Source organism: Lipotes vexillifer, unplaced genomic scaffold (genome assembly GCF_000442215.2).
Source record: "Lipotes vexillifer unplaced genomic scaffold, Lipotes_vexillifer_v1.1 scaffold168, whole genome shotgun sequence".
Classification (NCBI taxonomy): Eukaryota; Metazoa; Chordata; class Mammalia; order Artiodactyla; family Lipotidae; genus Lipotes; species Lipotes vexillifer.
This window is the reverse complement of record NW_006773947.1, coordinates 2,283,768-2,306,027: the sequence shown is the minus strand read 5'-3', so window position 1 is coordinate 2,306,027 and position 22,260 is coordinate 2,283,768. Positions and strand designations below refer to the sequence as shown.

At 48.4% G+C, this 22,260-nt stretch overlaps 1 protein-coding gene across 1 annotated transcript in view; it reads left to right on the top strand.

Annotated features, from left to right (window-relative positions):
* CABLES1 (Cdk5 and Abl enzyme substrate 1) overlaps positions 1-22,260 on the top strand; it is a 108,231-nt gene that overhangs the window by 73,723 nt on the left and 12,248 nt on the right. The window contains exons 7-9 of the mRNA XM_007448622.1: positions 11,969-12,065; positions 13,825-13,981; positions 15,083-15,186. Coding sequence (XP_007448684.1) covers positions 11,969-12,065; positions 13,825-13,981; positions 15,083-15,186 — 358 coding nt within the window. The remainder of the gene's footprint in view (positions 1-11,968; positions 12,066-13,824; positions 13,982-15,082; positions 15,187-22,260) is intronic.

The window sequence follows — 22,260 nt, the reverse complement described above, 5'->3', positions numbered from 1 at the left end:
GCAGAGCGCAGGGTCGGGTACACTCAGACAGCAGGATCATCGCTTACGGTTGGGGTGGGAGGGAATGGAGTTAGGATAATTCACAGAATGTCCGGGGATGACAGAGAAACCAGTATAGACGCCCAGGGACAGCCCAGTGGGAGGCCGTGCAGCCAGGACAAACATGCAGCCCAGTCTGGGGCTCCTCCTGTGAAAACGCTGCTGTTGATGCCTCCACCTGATGCCCGACAGACGCCCTGATCTCCCCGTGTGTTACTCACTTCTGTCTCCCGGCTTCACTGAGTGTTCCCATGTCAGAACCGGGGTCACCCGCGGGGGTATGGGAAATGCAGTTTTCAGCCTTCCTGGGACTTGTGAGCCAGCCTTGGCCTCTGCTACTGTGACTCCCTGCAGAATCCACCTGCCCCCGAACTGGACCTGGGGAGGCCACCAGGGGACTCCAACCCCCAACCCAGCATCAGCCCTGGGAGGGAGACCTCCGGGAGGCGAGGATCCATAGGAAGGGTCTTCAGAGGGTCCCCTCCCTCCCTGCACCATGCTTCCCTGAAAGGAGACACGTTCTAATCAGACTCCATGGATAACTAAACCCCAGGACTGAGCTCAGCCACAAGCAGCACCACCAACCTGCAGCCCTCCAGCCGGGACCAAGCCCGGACCTCTCCTCCAGGCCGCTTGCTCAGGCACCCCTCCCAGGCCCTACCGCCCCCCTCCCAGGCCCCGCAGGAATCCACTCATGTTCTGTGGGGCCTTTGCTTAGGCCTGTCATAGCGCTCGCACGTGTATTTAACCTCTTTGTAGCTTGTCCTCACCCCGCTGAGGGCGTGACTCTGTCGTAGTCCAACAGCTGTCTCCACAGTGCTCAGTGCACAGTACTCCTTCCTGTGATGCTTGTTGAATGAACGAGCAGAAGTGGTGTTTCTGAGGACTGTCCCCAGGCTATTAAAAGTGGCTAATTTTATGAAGATACATCACGGCCCCAGCAAATGACGGCCACACCCTCTGCATCAGCAGGAGCAAGGGCTGTTTCCCAGGAGCCCTCAGCCTGGTACCTCGTCCCTGCGGCATCTCCATAGAAGTGGTGCTGGACAGTCAGAAGGAAGGGCCTGGACGCTGCTAACAAGGATGCTCTGACATGGACCTCAGGACTCTGCTTCCCTGCGAGTAACTGTCCCACCCGCAGTGAAAGTTGCTAAGCCCGGTGACGACAACAGAGGGCTTCCAGCTGCACCCGCGTGCAGGTGCCGAGCCCCATCAAGGTCCCCCAGCCCGACCTGCCCCGCCAGGTGTCTCTCCCACGTCCTCCTGACAGCCTGGACGGCATCACCAGCCAGGCACGCGGTGCTCCTTCACAGATGCTGCACCCTGCATGTTTAACCCCAGAGCGCCGAGGCCTTTTGCTGAGGTCACGCCTGGCTTCTGCAGTCTCTGCCAACCTCGCAGTTCCCTGGCTTTCAGTGGCTGGCTTACCCGGCCCTCAGTCAACTCAGGTTGCCAGAACGTCTCGGAACCGGCATCATGTGATCACGGTGTAAGTAACAGCCCCATTTTGAGCAGAGCAACACGTGATTTTCCTTTCACGTTTCCTGCTTTCGCTTATGGCAGGGGACACACTTTGGATTGAATCTAGCGTAGCGTTAGAGGGCTGTTTCCCAGGTCAGTGCTGGCGGGGGGGACCTTCATCCCATCACTGGAGCCCCTCTCCACGTCTGGGGGGTGAACCGAAGCCTCTGCCTTGGTCCTTCTCACCACCACCCATGCGCATGCATGTGCACAACCTGGTCCTCACTGCCCTGCCCTTTCTGTGGCCCAGTGTGGCCGTCTGTGCTCAAGTGCACGTGTTGGGAAGATGGCGGGATTTACTGGCACGCTTAGATTGAAGACGGGCTACAAGCTGTGCTCACTGCTGTCAAATAACCAGCACTTGAGCCCACAGTCCCACGAATCATTACCAGGGATGGATTGCCTTTCAAAACAGCAGGCCTACCGGCTGAGCTCGATGAGCAGAAGCCACTTCTGCGGGCGTGGAAGTCCTTCCTGGACGTAAGGGCATCGCAGGTTCTCCTCGGGGTGTCTCCCAGCTAATTCATTAAAGGACATCTGGCACGGACCATTTGCCAGCTAATGCCCGTTCATGTGAGCTCATTGACAGGGGGCACTCTTTAGCTCCGAAGATAGACTTTTAGAGCTAGAAGGAACTCGGAGACTGTCTAGTCCTGTGATTTGCAGACTTTTTCTTTTTTCGCTGAAAAAAACCGTTCTTCTAACACAGGTTTCCACAGAACACCAGTCAATAAAACCCCTAACATCAGAGTTATTCCAGAAAAGTGGGAGTGGGAATGAGAAGCCCACTCATGTCCACTCTGTCCCTCATGGCCCCATCAGTGAAACCACAGTCCTTATCCATCCCTGAAGCCAGGGAGCCATCGGCATGGGAGAGAGCTGGCCCGGACAGGATCCTTGGTCCCAGCAAATTAACTAACCTTTCTGGTCCCAGGCTTACTCACCTATAAAATCAGCTATAATGTCAACCTCAGAATTCTGAGAACATTAACTGGAAAATTAGGTATGAACACTCTGATCACCCTGCCAGCCTGTTAGTAGATACTCATTAAATGTTAACTTTGGTAACATGTTTGTCTGGCCACAGAGCTACTTGATCAGTCTTTCTAGGTGTGCCCCAACACGGCAAATCTCAATCCTGTTCATGGTGAGGTAGCCAGTGAGTGTTTCTACAAACAAAAGGGATTCATCTGCAGCTCTGCTTTTTTACTTGGTCTTTACGTTGTTTTCCTCAATGGTACATGCTTATTTTTAAAAATCTGGAAAGTACATAAAAATAAAAGGAAGACTAAAAATTACTGAGCCTCACCTCAAAGGCATCATTAACATGTGGGTCTGTTTCCTTCCAGTCTTTTTTTCCCCCCTAGGGCATGGGCTTATAGGGAATATGACAAGATGATTGTTTTGTTTTGATCTTTCTTGCTGGTGCTAAGAGGCCCCGCCAAACCCCACCTTTCAAAACAAGCGATTAGAAGCTGGTTGCTGAGAAGAGGAACAGATGTTGCCCTGCCTTTTTCACTGTAACTGAAACATCAAACCTTCCATAGCTGTAAACACTCTTCTCAGATTAAGCTTGTAAATTATGCCATTTTCTGGGAAGAGTCCCAGCCTTAAACCAGCTCCTCTTTTCTCAACCAGTTGCCAAGGCCTGTCTGAGCCTCGTTGCCTTTTATCCACATTAGTCATTGCCTTCTCTTTTCTAGCGTGGATTTGTGGTTTGGCTTGGCGACCCTCCACTTATGAAATGAATCGCAAGCAAGATGCTCGACTTTCCTAAGTAGGCAAACCCCACTTGATCAACAGCTCATCCACACCTCTAAGACCACTGCCCCTTCTCCTGCTCTCAGCCCTCACCCCATCCTCTGGGCTGCTGTGCCATCACCATGGGACCAGGAGTGGAAAATCTGGGAGCTGTAAAGGAATCTATGAGTTCAGAAGTAGAGAGAGCAAGAGGAAGTTGTGAAAAAATAGGAACAGCTTGGAAGGAAGGATCCTGAGAAGGAAAAGGGGGCTCAGAGAGGGAGGTGGAAATAAGGCAAACTTGACCTCTTTTAAAATGTTATGGAGGGTCAGCCCCAAACCGGGAAACCACGAGACAAGCCCAGCTTTCTCTTATTTCTTCACCCTCTTACCCCCGCCTCTGACCTGCTACTCCTGCGACCACAGCTCTTGATAGTACTCTTGGGCTAGTTCAGTTACATTGTAGGCCAAAAGGGCATTGTGTGGGCTAATGGCCATTTATAACATCGTGTCAGTGGGAAGTGCATTCTGAGTTCCAGAGGGCCGACTCATAAGCTTTTGGATAACAACCCACTGCTGAGGGGGAGATGCAGGCATTGTATTGAGGACCAGCCCCAGGACTGTGCATAAGGGGAGTGACGTGGGTGCCCACATGCTCTTATTTCCTGAAACATATGGACATCAGTAAGCATTTCTGTATGTACGGATCCAAACAAAAGGAATTAGGGATGAACCCAGTTAACCTGTGATTCGAGGCTATGTAAAATAACCAAGCTAGTGATTTCAGCAAAAAACAGTTTCTGAGACGTGTGTGGGTACAGACCCATTCAGATAACCACACCTGATTGAAAGTCACTGGGTTAGTTTTATTATAAATGTATCAGAGACCATGTGATGAAGAAAATGGCGTCCCAGTGGAGCCCAAGGTATCTCAGGGGGCGTGTTTTAAAATAGCAGCTTCCACATGGTGTTTATGTCCTTAGCTTTTTGGCATTGGGGCATTTCAGATGAGGTCACCCTCTTGGGTCCATTTCCTGAGTTGATCATTTGGTGACACAGAGAACAGCTTCTATTTTTAGAGAGGGCCTCTAAGCCTAAATGCTGCCTGCCTGGCTCCCAGCCCATCCCCCCCCTTCTCCCCACCCATTTCCCCCAAAAACATCTCTTTTCGTTGTGGAAAATTGCACATTCACAAATTGTGTTTCTTTCCTCACACCAAGCATATTTCCACACAGGGACAGATTCAGGAATGAGCTCATGGATGAATCATGCTATTACCCCGCTGTTTATAGGAGCTGCCTTTAGACAAAGATTTTGGTGTAAGCTGTGTTATGGTCCCTTCATTGTCTGCCAGTTACCGAAGGGGGGTAGAGGGATGGTTCATCAATGAAGTGCTGAGTGTGAGAGGGGCTGGGCTTCTGGACTAAAAGCTGCTTGGATTTCACTTTTTCCTGTCATTCCTGGGCCTTGTTCCATCGACTGAACTGTGATAGTATAATGTTCTGCTCTGATACAAGGAGGCAGACCCAATCCAAGATGGCAGTTGTACAGTATCTTAAGAAGCAACAGTTAGGACCACTTAGACTATGATAAATGCTGTGTGGTTGAGTTCCAGTGGACGTATGATCTCTTAATTAAAATGAGCTCACAAGTGGTATTTTCTTTCCTAATCCAGCTTTTAAGCTTTGCTTTCTTTACAGCAAATCTCTCTCTCTTTTTTTTTGTAGGATGCAGAAATCCTGTTAATATTTAATTGGCTTTTTTTTTTGGAATTTTTGAATTTTATTTTAGTTATTTTTTTATACAGCAGGTTCTCGTTAGTTATCTATTTTATACATATTAGTGTATATGTGTCATTCCCAATTAACTGGCTTTTAAATTATTTACACATCAAAGTGCTCAACCTATTGTGGTTCTTTAAAGAGCAAGTGCCCAGTGGAGCTCCGGGCTGGCATTCCAAGGTCTTGACTTTGGGGCTCCATGAGAGGAATGCTTAGGGACAGAAGTCAGGCCATCCCCACCTCGGAAGCAGAAAGCCCTGGAAACTAGTTAATTGATCACACACACACTTGTTCCATCTACTTCCCAGGGGTTAAGGATTTAAATCTTTTTTTTTTTTTTTTTTCTTTTTTAAGTAAGAGGAATTTTGGTTCATTGCTCCCTAAGGAAAGGCCTTAGCTTGAATTTCTTGTTATCTCATAAGGAATTTTATTTGATCAGTTCCATGCATTATGGCTCAGTGAGCTTTAAAAAAAGGAAACGAAAGATCATTTTGCCTATTACACAAGGTGAAATCAGGAGTTGGCCATTGTGGGATGAATAGCGACCTGGGTAACCCCCTTTGGGCACCGGGATATCTAGACTGGCCATCTGCTTGGACCGGATGACTTCACAACTGTGAAATCATGTACATTCACTTTATGCCGTGGGAGCCAAAACTAAGAGGTCCAGGGGGTTTCCAGCCATGAAGCTACAGGCTTTCAGGAGAGCTGCATTAAATGACTTCCAGTGCTGTGCTATGAAGGATGGGTTTACACCCCCAAAAAGAACCAACCTACATTTCTGTTCCTTGCTTAAGGGTACAACTGCTGTTTGGCTGTGTCCCCAAATGCGTTTTCATCTTCTGTTTTAATCTCCCCGCAATCTTCTGCGAGCCCCTCCCCCATCCCCCCTTGAACCGCTGCCATCCACTCCCCAACCCATCGGCCACATGTTGTAAAAAAAATCTTTGAGCTGAGTTTTCAAAGCATGTTTATTGCCTACAGCCTCTGCAAAAGTTAACAGACTTGAATAGAATGAGAAGTGAGCTCCTGTACCTAAATAAGTCGGAGCTGTAGCATCACCCAGGCCTGTGGAAGGGAAGGAATCAGACCTTTGCATTGTCCAGTTTCTTAACTAGTGGTCTGTTAGTGCATCTGCCCAAATGAGGTTTTTCTCCCATGATCTGACTGACCATGTTTGTCTCTTGAGCGCAAGCTATAGCATTTAAACCTTAATGCGTACAGTTTTGGGCAATATCCACATCTGGTATTTGAACTTGCCTTCATTCCATTTTCAGAAGGAGGTAGAACATAAGTAAATTAATGTTTGAACTCTAGAGGTATCTGGGAAAAGATAATCTTCTTGGCTTTTCAAAGAAATAGCAAAGTCCAACTTCAGCTTGCTTTCAATTACTTTCAGCTGTAGTTCTGTTATCCAGCTCAACCTCTCCGTACTGGAGGCTTAATGCTGGCATTTGAGCCCAAGAGATATTTCTATTTTCATACACCATTTTAATGAGAATGCAAAAGGATCATCTTAGAAAACATCAAGATTTTATCACTACTCCTCTGGGACTTCTGCTTAATTCTTTTCTCACTGGCGACTCTCTTTGGGTGAACCAGCAACACCATTCAGAATTCCCTTCTGTGGCTGACTTCAACCCTTGGCTCCCAGAACAGTGGGGATCAAGGATCATGGGTCTTTTGCTTGCTTGACACTTACATGTAAGTCCTGAGCAGTTACTTTGTCTGTAAATTAGGTGTCACGATGTGAAGTTACAGTTTATGTAAGTCAAACAGACAACAGCAATTTCATATGGTTCTTGTTAATGTACTCATCCCTGAGTATCCACAGGGAGTTGGTTCCAGGACCCCCGGTGGAACCAGAATCCACGGATGCTCAAGTCCCTTATGTAAAATGGCATAGTATTTGTATATAACCTACGCACATCCTCCTGCATACTTTGAATCATCTCTAGGTTACTTAGACTACCTAATGCAATGTAAATGCTATGTCAGTAGTTGCCAGCATAGGGCAAATTCAGGTTTTGCTTTTTGGACCTTTCTGGAATTCTTTTCCAAATGTTTTTGATCCGAGGTTTGTTGAATCCATGGATGCAGAACCTGCGGATACGGGGGGCCAACTGTATACGTTTCAGCAACTCTTATGAGAGCACTTAGCTAAGGCACTTCGAGAAGTTTGTCAGTCTCTTTGGAAAGAAGTATTTTTTATATCCTAAGAGTCTCAATATATACAATTCAAAAGCTGTTAAAAGAGACCGACATTATGGAAATAGATTTGATGTGTTTCATTTTCCGTGCACACGTGGCTGTGTAAGTGGATGTGTGTACGTGGGCACTCTTAATTCAATGCCGCCAAAACGGCAGCCCCGAAGTTAGTAACAACCCCTTCCTGAATCTGAGGCAGAAAAAATGGAAAAGTGTGCCCTCAACTGCCACCACGAAGCAGTCAATTTTCTAGAGCAGTTTTGATTATTTATAACCAGTGAAGTCAGTGAAGTTTCTGAAATGTGAGTGTAACCAATACAGGTGCACCAGCTTTGGTGTACAAGAAATGTAGCATTTTTTTTTTAGTTTACATAACATAAATAATATCAACTCCCTTCTACAAGGCTGGAGGGAAATTCAGACTTAATTATCGCTGGGCACCCCCTTCTCCCCTGCAGGTTGCACAAAGGACCTGGAATGCTGTGAACTTGGGGAGCACCGTTGCTCATTGTTCATTGGTGTGCTCTGGCTCCATCCACAGGGTCCTGCTTCTGTCCCCCCCCGCCCACTCTGGACCTCTTCTGTGAGCTGGGGCCTGGGATGGAGACATCCCCAGAGGCAATGGGAAGAAAGTGGCCAGGCCACTGCAAAAAAGCTGACTTATTAGTCCAGTACAGTAGCCACATGTGGCTATTTAAATTTTAACTAAAATTACCCAAAATTAACAATTCAGTTTCTCAGTCAACTGGTCACACTGCAAGTGCTCCGTTGCCACCTGGGGCTCGTGGATGCCCTGTGGGACAGCTCAGACGGAGGAGGTTCCCTCACTGTGGGAGTTTCTGTTGGACTATAATAAGCAGTGTGTGTTTTCTCAGTAGCCGGTGAGGGTGGATGCACTATTCTCCTGGCTTATCTTCTTTCTCAGCATGCCGTAGTTATTTAGAAAGTAGAAAGATACAAGCGAAGCGCCAGCACGAAGGGTGGCTGCAATAAGCAGAAGGGCACAGTAATTCTCAAAAGATGAGTGCCCGCAGTCAGGGGTGGGGGAGTTTTGCCCGTCAACGCTTTCTCTTCCGTGTGGTCCAAAGTGTCCAGGAGGTGCTTGGACAGTCTAAGAATATCTGTTCCTTTAAATGGGACTTGGGGTCTATCTCACGGAGAGGAGTCTTGCATTTCATGTGTGCACAAGAAGTATAACTTTTGTTATGGCTCCATTTCCCACGGGGGGAGGAGTGAAAAAGAAGAGTGTGGAGTGAAGGTGGCTGGTTTGGTTCTGTGAACTGGGATGTGTGCATCCAGTATTGAGGGGCCAGCTGGCAAAGGCAAAGGCAAAGCTGCCCCAGGGAAGCAGTGAGCCTGGGAGCAAACTTAGACAGATGCAAAGGGGCACGATGGAAAAACACCCACCTTCTGTGCTGTCTTTATGAACCAGCAAAGAGTCAGACTAGCTCCGTTCAGTAAGCACTTCTTTAAGCATCTTCCCACATCAGACACCAAGTAGACAGGATACAGACATGGACTGAGACTCTGTACCTGCCTGTGGCCAGCTCTCCATCCAGGAGCGCTCTTGTTTTTTAATTTTTGTATTGGAGCATAGTTGTCTAACAATATTGTATTAGTTTCAGGTGTACAGCAGGGTGATTCAGTTATACATATACATGTATCTATTCTTTTTCAACAGGAGCACTCTTAATAGGGGCCTATTTTAATACTCCTTATTTATTTTGGTCTTCTCATCCCATAAAGATGTTCCCTGCTTTTGTATTAGTTTCAGTCCTAAATAACATTCTCCACCTGGATGAAGTGGAAACAAGGAGACAGTTCTTTGGGAGCTGGGAATTTGAGGCACGTGCTTGCTGGGTTAGGCTTTGGAAAAGCGGTAAGTCCGCAAAAGCACGCCGTGAGTCCTTTAACCAAAGGCCAGGCTCTGCTTCTTTGTACCAGCTCAGCCCCTGGTCTTCCGCCATTGGGCCTCTCCATCCTTTCCCACCACCGCTATTTTTGCCTCCATGTCTTGTCGGCTTCTTGCTCTGAAGGCATTTCCCTTTGGTAGTTGCCCTGGTGCAGTCATCGTCTCCATCCTTAATTGCTTGAGGAAGTCTTTTGAGAGCTGCCCCGATGGCTCATGTAGGAGGTGAGGCAGCTGGGCACGTGGTCTGGGTACCTGAGGTCCTGAGGTTCTGGTGGCCTTGCTGAGCCCTGCTCTGCTCCAGCCCACATGGTCCTTCCAGTTTTGGATTTGAGGCCAATAACTGGAAATCAGGTCTCTCTGTTGGCATGGCATGTTCATAAAGTGATATGACTCACATCGGCCTGGACCTCAGAGCCCTCGGTGGGTGTGGCCCCAGCAGAGGAGGCCCCTGCGGGAGAACTCAGACACATCCCGAGAGCACTTCTGTTGCTCAGGACATTTTAGGGGCTCTCGAGGGGGTGATTTGCACCTTCTAACGAAGTATTTGCAATTCTGTGGGTTACTGTCCTGTTCAGTACTGTCCTTAAGGGGTGAATTTGATGTTTGGAATACCTGAAGTCATTTGCAGTGAAATCTGGTCAGTTGGGATGGAGGGACACTGATTCAGCTAGTAAGTGTTCAAGGTTTTAAAAAATATTATAGGGCTTCCCTGGTGATGCAGTGGTTGAGAGTCTGCCTGCCGATGCAGGGGACGCGGGTTCGTGCCCCAGTCCGGGAAGATCCCACATGCCGTGGAGCGGCTGGGCCCGTGAGCCATGGCCGCTGGGCCTGCGCGTCCGGAGCCTGTGCTCCGCAACAGGAGAGGCCACAGCAGTGAGAGGCCCACGTACCGCAAAAAATAAATAAATAAAATAAAAATATTATATATACACACCCAAACACACATACATACACATGCACTGTATATATACATATAAAGTTTGAAGACTGGAATGGGTTGGTTGTTTTTTGTTGTTGTTGTTGTTTTCTGCATGACGTTAGTGTTCATTCCAAAAGGGGTTCCAGAGAAATCCTGAGCTTGACACGACCTTGGCCTCCCAAGGAGACTACCTTAGAAAATATTGTACTTACTAGATGCAGGTCTTGGGTGTTTCTTACGGAAACTAATTAGATAGGATTAGGGAGTCAGTTCACGCATGGGACGCCCATAGTCAAGGATGACTGCTCAACAAAGTGAGAGAATAGTTTTTTTTTCCTCCTTAGAAGGTGGGAGGGGGCGGCCTCTTGTCTCTTCCCTGCCTCTCACCCGGCTCCCTCTCTCTCTTTCCATGATTCCTTCACCTTTGGCCTGGAGAGTCTTGCCTTTACATTTTGTTTATTCTTGCTTAGGTTGTAGGAGACACCCCTGAATGGGGTGCCTCCCTCCAGCCCACACGGCAAGATGCTGCCAGCCTGGGGCGGCTTTGACTGATAAGCACCGTGTGGTAGAGCCAAGCTGGAAGAGAGAGCTTCCAAACGTAGCTGCAATTTGGAATCACCTGGGGAGTGTTTAAAACTCCTGCCACCCACGTCCAACTGAATCAGAATGAATGTCTGGGGATGGGAGCCAGACACAGTACAGGCGTACCTCGTTTTGTTGTGCTTCACAGATACTGCATTTTTGTGGGGTTTTTTTTCACAAATTGAAGGTTTGTGGCAACCTTGCACTGTCAGATGATGGTGAGCATTTTTTAGCAATATTTTTTAATTAAGGTATGTACATTGGTTTTTTAGACATAATGCTATTTCACACTTAACGGACTACAGCATACTGTAAACATAACTTTTATAAGCCCTGGGAGACAAAAAAATTCATGTGACTCGCTTTATTGCAATATTTGCGTTATAGGGGTGATCTGGAACCGAACCCGCAGTATCTCTGAGCCAGTAGTTTGTCAAAGTTCCCAGGTGATTCTAACATGCAGCAAAGGTCTGAGAACTACTGTAAGCAGGGGGATTGTGCATGAAAATGTGAGCAGTTACCCCTGAGCAGAGGCACAGCCAGACCGAGGCCACGTGCTGCACAAGATACAGCGTTAGATGCAAAACCGGTCTCTACAGCCCACTGTTAGGGTGACCTTGGTGAGCTGTTTACCTGCTCTGGGTTCTTTTTTCTCATCTGTAAAAGAGGATAATAATTGCAATGCCTGTCTGATAGGATGACTTTAAAGAATGAAATGGAGGATGTGTGAAAGTCTTTGTAAATTGTGAAGTGCTCTATAAATGCTTGCTGTTAACACTGGAGATTATTCTTTTATAGAAAGATAATCATTGTCTAAGTGGCCTGGCAAGGAAGCTGGGGTGGCTGTTGTGGCCTTAATTCTTTCGTTACTAGTAGTAAAGCTGAGAACTGTTTAGGGTAAGAATTTCTCTCTCCCATCTAATAAGGGGGTGGCAGGGAGAGCTGATCTCCCCCTGGCTTCCGGTTAGCCGACCAGCTAAGAGCCGATGGCCTTGCCGAGCGGGAAGGGACATCGGTAAACCATTGGCTTCTGAGCCTGACTCTCGTCTTCAGGCTCTCTGTTCAATTGGATTTTGTTCATTTCAAAGTGGGCAGAACTACCTACCCACAGAGTGTCGCTGAGAAGGAGGGACAGAGAGAGGGTCTCATCCGGCAGGGCTCTCTGTCATTTTTGCAAGTGTGACTGTAGTGTCCCGTCAGGAGACATCTCCGTAGCTCCTTTGGGTGCAAACAGAACCATTTTTATCCTCGGCTTGTCCCCCCCAGGGATTTGAAATTGGATGGAGGGAGACAGTCAGCAGGAGCCATGAGCCTGAAAGAGATCATTGGCCTGGAAGGCGTGGAGCTGGGCGCTGACGGGAAGGTAAGGCTGCCTGGCTTCCAGGCCACCAGCTTGTTTGACAGACACCACAAGGGTCCGGAAGCAGAGGCTGTGTGATGGACCACAAGCTGCGCTCGTGCTGGGTAACCCGATGTGGGACACGTTTCTGGGTGCGTGACGCCAGCCTGTCCCCGATCCCGGGTGTGCACATGGGTTAAATAGCAGCACAGCTATTTTGCCACTAATGCTGGTCCTGACCAGTTCAGTCACTGGCTCTTATCCTCAGGGGATATGTTCCAAGACCCCCCGTGGATGCCTAAAACCTTGGGTGGTACAGAACCCTATGTATACCATATTTCCCCTATACATGCATACCAATAGTAAAGTTTAATTTGTAAATTAGGCACAGTAAGAGAATATCCGAATTGCCAGCATCACTACTTTTGTGCTTTGGGGCCACTATTAAGTAAAATAAGGGTCACTTGAACACAAGCCCTGTGATACCATGATAGTCAATCTGATAACCGAGATGGCTACTCAGTGACTAAGGGATGGGATCAGCTGGACAGAAGGATGATTCACATCCCGGGCAGGACGGTGCTAGATTTCATCATACTACTCTGAATGGTGCACAATTTAAAGCTCATGAATTGTCTATTTCTGGAATTTTCCATTTAATATTTTTGGACCATGAGTAACTGAAATTGCGGGTAAGGGGAGACTACTTTATCTCACACACACACACACACACACACACACACACACACACACACACACACACACATGCGTGAGTGCACACAGGTGCATGTTCCAGGATGGAGTGGCAGGTGGTTTGAACATGCATTAACTGGTGGTGACGGCAGGCAGCAATCCCACTACTAGACAGTGTTTTTTGCTACCCATGGTCCTGAGAGGCTAAGAGTCCCTCGGCCTGAGAGAGTGACCACCGAGCAGGGGGCTGTCACATCCCACTTTCATCCACAATTCACTGAGCTGCTAGGTTGAAGTCTAAGGAGGGAAGGTTGAAATATGAACTTGACCTTTTTGTGCCGGATGCAGGCAGTCTTTATAAACACTCCAAAAGCCTGTTTATGGAGACGATGCAAGTGTGTCTGTCTTTGGGGAAGTCGTCCAGTGTAGCTTGCTTGTAGGTAAAGCTGCTGGGGCAGCAAATGACCTACCCGTCACCCCTTCCGCAGAACAGCTGGTCACCCCAGCGCCCAAATGACATCGGCCTTGAGCTCACGTGTCGGGGTGTATGAGCCGTGTTTCTCCAAGTGGGTGAAAAGAAAAACACGTGTTGCCTCTTCATTCCTGAAGGTTGAGTGTTCACAGAGGAAGGAGGGAGGATGAAGTGAGATGAGCATCATAGACAAAGCATCTGCCAGAGGAACGTGGGAGGGCACAGCCCCTTATCCGAGACTCTTGGGACCTGATATTCTAGAATTCTGCACTCGGTGGATTAGAAAAAGTACCACGATGTATGCCTCTTGTGTTAGACAACGTCCTAGCAGCTTCTGCGATAGTACCTTGTTATCAGACACACTAATATCTCTGCCCCATAACAGGAATATTCATGCCAAGTGGGATAAATTAAAACTACAGATGGCCTCTAGTCAGTCCAGTCTAGGTTTTGGCACAAACGAGTGCCAAAACAAATTTCATTTTTCGGACCTTGGATTTTAGAACTGCAGCCATGAGAATATGGACGTGAACTTGGCGTGGCAACGCAGCTTGGTCAGAACGCAAACCTAACACTGCCCGGGGTTAATCACTGGCCCGTTGTTGTTTCACCTTTTAGACTGTTTCTTATACCCAGTTTCTGTTACCCACGAACGCCTTTGGATCGCGGAGAAACACCTTAGACTCCATGTCCGCCTTCTCCCAGCTCCGTACCCTGAGCCACCGCAGCCTCTCCATCGGCCGGGCAAGCAGCACCCAGGGGAGCCTCGACACAGGTAAGCTGGGGCCTGGATGGTCTGGGTAGCTTGCAGCAGGAGGTGCCTTGGTGGACAGTGTGGCTTGGGTCTCCCTGTGCACATTGGAAGACAGGTGCCCTGGAGCGTGAGCTCATCCTGCAGGTGACGGGACTTTTGGGCAAGCCGATTTCAGGCCAGGCAGGCTCACAACCCTGCCGAGGGGCGAGCTCTTTAATGAGAGGCCTCAGTCGCCAGCCCCTGAGCTCCCACGAGGAGACATGCCGCCTTGCAGAGATGGCTAGACTCCCCGGCTTCTCTCCACCACTCTGCTGCTCATCTCTCCAAATACCTGGTTCTTGCCTACATTCTCATAGTGCTCAGGTTTGGCCTTTCTTCGAGTAATTGGGCCATAAACGTACCATCAGGCGTGAGAACTTCCTTTGTGATTCTCACAGCGGGTGAGCTTACTCAGCTGCTGACAGAAGACTTGGATGCTTCCAGCTTGGCCTGTACAAGCCTTTGTGAGAATCCGCACAGGCAGAAAAATGCTTTATGAGGCAGGATTATTTCCACTGTCAGAGAAATTCCAGGTGAACACGGAGCTCCTTAGGCCTGTCCAGGTGCTGAGTTCAGAAGCACTGTGCTGATGTGCCATCCCTGGTCACTGATGGCTGTTTGCTCTGGTGGCTGCTCTGGTTTGCGTTCATTCAGACCACATAGCCTGCCTGGAACCATTCACACCAAACGTGCTTCTCACGTGCAATAACTGGAGGCTCACTCGATCTGCAGGTTTAGAAAATGAGCCTTTTCCGTGCCACGTTTTATAATCTGTGAGTGTTCACGGCATCTTTCATGCTCGTGAGGTTCTGTGCTCTCCCGGGTCAGGGAGGTTAATACATAATTGTTTTAAATGGAAAAGATGGCAGAGAGTGTGAAGTGTTTGGTGAACCCCTCTGCCGGGGCATACACTTCACTGGCGTGCAGAGACGCCTACTGACGGTCAGAGCGAGCAGTGCGACTCTGAGCTCAGTGACCTGAAGCCACCCTTTCTTCAGTGTCACTTTGTACCAGGCGTTCACCCGGCTACTTCTGCTTCAGGACGTCCCGGGCCCTAGTTATCATTTTGCGTGTGATCCTCAGGTAGCGACCTGGGAGAGTTTATGGACTATGACCCGAATCTCCTGGACGACCCCCAGTGGCCTTGCGGCAAGCACAAACGAGTTCTGATCTTTCCTTCGTACATGGTGAGTGGCGGTGGCGGGGTGGCAGGGGAGCTGACCCCCTCGGCCTCCTCGGAGAACTTGGAGGTGCCGTGCTCATCCTAATGGCCAGTGGCTCTTCCTGGGGTTGGGGGCTTGTTCAAACACTTCTCTGCCTGGTTCTTCTCGAGGACCTCCCCCAACCCCGCCGCGTGTGGGTCACTCACGGAAGGACCAGCATCACATCCAGGGTTCTTCCGGCCACCTGGAAGCACTTCAGCACTTCAGAGGGCTTGAGAAGGCTGGATTGCCGGCAGCTGTGAAAGCTGCCAGCTCAGGGTGCAGCTTCACCTCTGAGGGGATATGTGTCCATGGACCCCACTAGGTAGGGCATCACCAATCATGCCCATCGCCAGCAGCGCTGAGTTCAAGTTCAGCTGTTTGGAGTTCCTCGGTGACCGTAGGCCTCTGCACACACTCTGAGCAAACATTTGGCACTGGGTTCTGGATGACAGAATCATCTCCTGGGAAAGTGAAAGTAGGACAATGTGGGTGTTAAATGCAAAACCTTTCCTTGCTGTTTTTATTTCACAGGCTCTTCCTCTTTTTCTCTTTGTGTAATTTGGTTTCTGCTTTTGGCAGACCACCGTTTCCCACCACGCTGGCCGCTGTTTCTCCAGACACCAGTGGGGTCTGACAGGGTCCTGTGTACTTTCACTGGGCAGACTTGTCCTGAGTTGGTTGTGGGCAGAGCCTGGGCTGCTATGGGGTTGTCGGAGCCGGGCTTTTAGAGAAACCCACTGCGCCAGGCCTGCCACGCACACCATCAGGTAGAGAGCAATGACCCAGGATGTCCCCACCGTCCCCCTGCCAGGCCCGGAGGGCCGAGCGCAGCTGAAAACGTCCTACTCTGGTTCCCTTGCTCCTCCCCGGCCGGCTGATGTCAGAAGCCCTGGCCCCAGGAGTGAGCAGGGGGTCCTTTTTCTGTTCTAGGCTCCTGTGTCTGCAAAGACCAGAGTGGGACCCCACCCCGTGCACTAACTCTAAGCTTAGCATTCTCAGCAGTGAGACCCCCCCACCCCAACTCCCCAGCTTCTCTTCCCACTGAGCATCTGGCAAGTAGCTGATGTCAGAGAAACACGAGGTAGAACTCAGGCCCTCACTGTTCACTTTCAATATATATCCTCTTGTAATTTGGCAGATAGCTCAGAGATCATTCTAAAATGCCACACTGATGGACTTCCCTGGTGGTCCAGTGGTTCAGAATCCGCCTTCCAATGCAGGGGACGCAGGTTTGATCCCTGGTCTGGGAACGAAGATCCCACATGCCGCGGGGCACCTGAGCCCACGCTCCAGCAACTAATGAGCCCGTGTACCGCAACTACAGAGCCCACGCGCTCTGGAGCCCGTGCACCACAATTAGAGAGAAGCCTGCGCGCCGGAACGAAAGATCCTGCATGCCACAACTAAGACCCGACGCGGCCAAAATTAAAATAAATAAATATTTTAGGGGCTTCCCTGGTGGCGCAGTGGTTAAGAGTCTGCCTGGCAATGCAGGGGACATGGGTTCGAGCCCTGGTCCGGGAAGATCCCACATGCAGTGGAGCAACTAAGCCCGTGCGCCACAACTACTGAGCCTGCATTCTAGAGCCCGTGAGCCACAACTACTGAAGCCCACGTGCCTAGAGTCCATGCTCCGCAACAAGAGAAGCCACTGCAGTGAGAAGCCCGTGCACCGCAACGAAGAGTAGACCCGCTCGCCGCAACTAGAGAAAGCCCGCGCGCAGCAACGGAGACCCAACGCAGCCAAAAATAAATAAATTAAATAAATAAATTAAATATCATTAAAAATTAATAATAATAAATAAGTAAATAAATATTTTAAAACATAAAATAAAATAAAATGCCACATTGAGTCGGAATGAATTGCCAAAGGCATTTTGTTTAAAATTGCCCTGTCTCCTCTCTCTCCTATCCTTATTCTCCAGTTCCTAACACAGAAAGCAAAACCAGAGCCATATAGAGTTATTTTTTTTTCTACCTATGACCTGTTAGATTATTTACTTCTTTCTAAAAACGAGGGCTTATCCGTATCAGCTGGCACATAATAAGTGTCCGATAAATGACCAGAATCCTTACCCTGATGTCATGGAGGGAGCAACTGAAATTTCGTGACTTGTGTAACAGTAAGCATGTTGTTCACCGCTTTGTTTATTAAAGTTCACTTTATTAAGTAATTTGGGCAGGAAACTGTGGCTCAGGGAGTCTGAGTGAGGCTGTCAGAGTTGACAGACAGGAAGTGAGGGCCTGAGGCTAGAACCCTGGGCTTAATACTCTTCCTACTGTGCCTCTGAATCCACGTCCCTCAGCAGCCAGTGGCAGAACCCCCCTCAGGGTAAAACGTGAAGATGATTCTCTGGGCCAACAGTCTAACAGATTTCTAGGTAACCAAGAGAATAAGAAGGCGCACTGTTTTTGATTGGCGTTGGGGTTTGGAGGGGAGCTCTTCCGGAGTCATGTTACGTCTGGTGATAACATTGACCTCTCCTTTTATAGGCCCAGTGTTTTTTTTTTTGTTTTTTTTTTTTTTTTTCTTGCGTTATGCGGGCCTCTCACTGTTGTGGCCTCTCCCATTTGCGGAGCACAGGCTCCGGACGCGCAGGCTCAGCGGCCATGGCTCACGGGCCCAGCCGCTCCGCGGCATGGGGGATCTTCCCGAAACGGGGCACGAACCCGCGTCTCCTGCAACGGCAGGCGGACTCTCAAGCACTGCGCCACCAGGGAAGCCCGAGGCCCAGTGTTTTATAGGCTGGTGTGGCTCTGATTTTTTTCTTTTTTCTTTAAATGATTTAATTGTGAGCTTCGAGGTTCTGGGCTGTAGTCTACATGTGCACACCTGTGCAGACGGATCATTCCCCCGCTCCGCCAGACAGTGTGCTAGATGACCTGCCAGGTCAGTGTGTGTGTCCTGCCCTCCTCGTTTTATGGTCCCAAGTGGGTCATTTTTCAGTTCACTACATTGAATCTGTAGCCTGTGCTTCCTGTAACCGTCCATTTTTTAGAGAATGAAATTGCTCATGAACTGCATTTGCCTGGTCAGCTTCATAAGACCTACATCTTCTGCTCTGGCCACAGATATTGGTACTTTGATAAAACGTGGGCCGTCCACTTTTCAGCACTGACGTGCATGTCATGGTTACAAACTGCCTCAGACTGGCTTCCAGGAGACTTCCTCTCTAGAAGGAGACGTGGCTTCTGGGGCTGTTTCACATGCATTTTGGCACTGAACTTGCAAGGGCAAGAGTAGGGGGTTTGGCTTTGGTTTGCTTTGCTTTATTTTGTGTGTTGGGTAATAGGTATAGAATTTGTCCATCTAACCAGTATTGACTGAGGCCCTGCTATGTGCCAGGCCAGGTGCTTTCTTATGCAGTGGAGGACAAACCAGCCACCGACCCCATTCTCCTCGACCTTAGAGTGAGTGGAGAAGTCAGACAGCGAACAGTACACAAGTCACTGTAGTGAGGAGGGTAAGGAAGGAATCATCTTAGAAAAGTGGTGAAGAATGACAAGGAGGGTTAGGGGTTGGAGGTGGGCCTCAAGGAAGGCTCCCCTGAAGACATGCAAAAGTGAACGCTGAGGGGAGAGAGGCCTGCCAGGCCTTGGGGGATGGCCCCATGTGCAAGAGCCTGAAGTGTGCAAGAGGTTGACCTTGTGTAAAATGGATATTTTTAACAGTAACAGTCACTGCCCTTCACACACACACACACACACACACACACACACACACACACACACGGAAGTCAGTAGAATGATGATCCTGACAAATTTTCTGTGCTAACTTGACCCCATGCTCAGGGAGCTGCACTTGTCAATAGGCGCCGGCTACTAAGGTGGACAGAGGGAGCTACAGGGTTATCTAATCCAGGTTGTTAAAGGCCCTCTTTGAGGGTCTGGGGCACATCTAGGCCTGTAGGTGGGTAGGAAGAGCTGACACAGTGACACAGCTTGGAGCGTTCCTGCTGCGGGGTGATCCCTCATGGTTGGCAGGGCTCCCCCTGCAGGCGGACTCAGCCCTGTGAGAAGCCTGTGCAGCCCCGCTCCTTCCTCCCCCTCCCCGGCCCCCTGCTGTGGAAGCTGGGGAAGGGAACCAGCAAGTCCCTCACAGGCTGACTGTCTGAGCAGCGCCACACACCTCCCTAAATATCAACCTCCAAGGCCTCTGCGGTCCTGCTGCCATATGCCTGTCCCCGCGAGGCCCCCAGGGCAGTTTAAGTTCGGCCAGCCAAGCAGAGGCCCAGATCTGAGAATGAGGGGCTGTTGTCCTGGGTTTTGGGGTATCCTATACCTGTGGAATTTCAGGGTCTGAGGTGTTGGTGTGGCCTCTACAGAATCCAGCAACCTTTACAGTGATGAGCTATAGTCCTTCTACCCCATCAAATCCTGCAGCAGCCTTCTTTTTTTTAAAGATTTTTTTGATGTGGACCAATTTTTTTTTTAAGTCTTTATTGAATTTGTTACAATATTGCTTCTGCTTTATATTTTGGTTTTATGGCCGGGAGGCATGTGAGATCTTAGCTCCCCGACCAGGGATTGAACCCGCACCCCCTGCATTGGAAGGCGAAGTCTTAACCACTGGACCACCAGGCAAGTCCTGCCATTTTTTTCTCTTTTCATATTAAGGTATAACTTATAGCTAATCAAACGTAACAATTTTAAGTGTATAGTTCCATGAATTTTGTATCCTCCATTCTGACCAAAACGTAGGACACTTCTGTCCCCTTAGAAAGCTCCCTCCTTTCCATCGTATTCTGCTTCATACCCCGTCCCAGCAAAGGCAACTGCTGTTCTGACTTTTGTCACCAAAGATTGGTTTTGCCTGTACTGGAACCTCATATGAACGGAATTGTGTACTGTGTTTTTTTTAATCCATCTTCATTCACACAACTTAATATCTGTAAGATTCACTCATGTTGCATGTGTCAGTAGTTTTTTGTTTTTTGTTTTTTAATTGCTGAGTAGGATTCCATTGTATGGCTATACCATCATTTATTTACCCGTTCTCCTATTGATGGACATTTGCGTTGTTTCCAACCTAGGGATATTATGAATATTGCTGCTATGAACATTCACATACAAGTCTTTTTGTGGATATACATTTTCATTTCTCTTGGATAAATATCTAGGAGCGGGCTTTCTGAGTCAGTGGAGGTGATGTTTACCAGCCAGGATGTAGTTGAAGGTATATTTTCGTTCACGTTTGTTCTCGGTAGAGGATAAAAAGGCCAGTCATTGCCACTGCTGGGATGTGCCTTAAAGTGGGAGGGTTCCAGAGCTGAACATTCCCCCGAGGCTCAGAAAGAAGGCTGTTATTTACAGAGTTTAAGTGGAACCCTTTGAAACTGACCTTGCATTTGTAGTTACAGTTGTATTTTTTAACTTTGATCCAAGCAAGTCACTCCCAGTATTAGCCATCGTGAAAGGGCAAAGGAGAGGTTTGAACTAAAAAAAAAAATCCTGGTGCCGATGTGGAAATCAAATTGCAGCTGCCCCTGTGGTTTTGGCCTTACGGTTTCTAGAAGGTGACCACGAAACATGAAAGTATGTCGAGCCTCCTGGCTACATGCAGGTTCTTGTAGGGCCTGAGCTTCATATGGTTTCTCGATGCAGTGAGGGGGGCCAGAGGCCTCGCACTAGAACCGGTGCTTCCTGCCCTGTGCCTCCTGGCCTATAATTAAAGTTTCACTAGAGAGCGGTTATTTATCATTAGAACCTGGCAGCTGAAGTCGGTAGTGGTTTTTCCCCCCTTATGGGTGTGGAGAGCAATTAAGAGGAGAAAATAAGAGAACTGACTGAGATAATGCCAACAAAATTAACGTTCTGTGAAGGGATTTCTGGATCCTTTTCCTTTCTCAGGAAGGAAGCCCTCTCGAACTGTATTGACAACAGAAAGAAAGCCGACTCACGACCTTTGTGATATCTATAGGTATCTCAATCTCGAGAGGATGTCTCTTGGATTGATCTCCGTGATACAGTGCCTATTCTTTTATTTACTTAATATTACAATCTAAGGACTCATAGAAAAGCCCCTCCTTCTGTTTCAGCATCTCCCCAGGGTTGTGGGAACATATCTTAGAACTTAATTTTTCAGGACAGTATGAGATGCTGAGCAGGAGGGAATAGAAGACAGTAAAGGAAGATTAATCCAGGCTTCCGTGAGATTGGATTCTGCTTTCCCTCCATATCTCTTTTTCACTGAAAGCTGTCTGGATGACGTGGGCACTTACTTACCTGTCTGCAGGTGGATTTATTGAGACGCTAAAGCAGCTTGAGCCCAGGGGCCCCTCCCTCGCAAGGCTCTTTCCAGGCCCCCAGGTTTCCAGATGCCTGAAGCTTATTCAATTCGGGAGACCCTCTTTAAGAAAAGTAGTTCAGCGTTACAGAAACACCATTGCTGGGCCTCTCTGGAGATTCGAAGGGGCCCTGGAACTTCCCTGCCAGGCGCCTGCACAAACGCTGAGCAGTGGGGCTTTGAGGCCTGCCAGCTTTTGATGTAAGTGTGAAAATAAAATGGCTTATTGCATCGTGGTGGGTTTTGTTTTCTGTTTTGGGTTTGGGTTTTGGGATTTGGGGTTTTTTTTGGTATCAGTTTTATTAGATGAAATTCACATATCATACAATTCACCTCTTTTAAAGTGTACAATTCAATGGTTTTTAGTATATTCACAAAATTGTGCAACCATTACCACAGTCAATTTCAGGACATTTTCGTCATCCTCAAAAAGAGGCCCCCGTACCCTTAAGCACCCACCCATCCTGTAAGCCCTAGGCAACCACCAGTGTACTTTCTGCCTCTGTAGACTTGCCTATTGTGGACATTTCATGAAGATGGAATCATACACTATATGGTCTTTTGCGTCTGGCCTCTTTCATTTAGCATAATGGTTTCAAGGTTTATCCATGTGGTAGCATGCATCAGTATTGTGGGGGTTTTTTTAATCTTTTTTTTCTTGTAAAAATAATATGAAACGAAACTTTGCTTTACATTTCAACCAAGAGGTAGCATCTGCTCCCTTTCTCTGTATTTGTCTCCGATTTTTGATTATCACTTTGTGGTTTTTA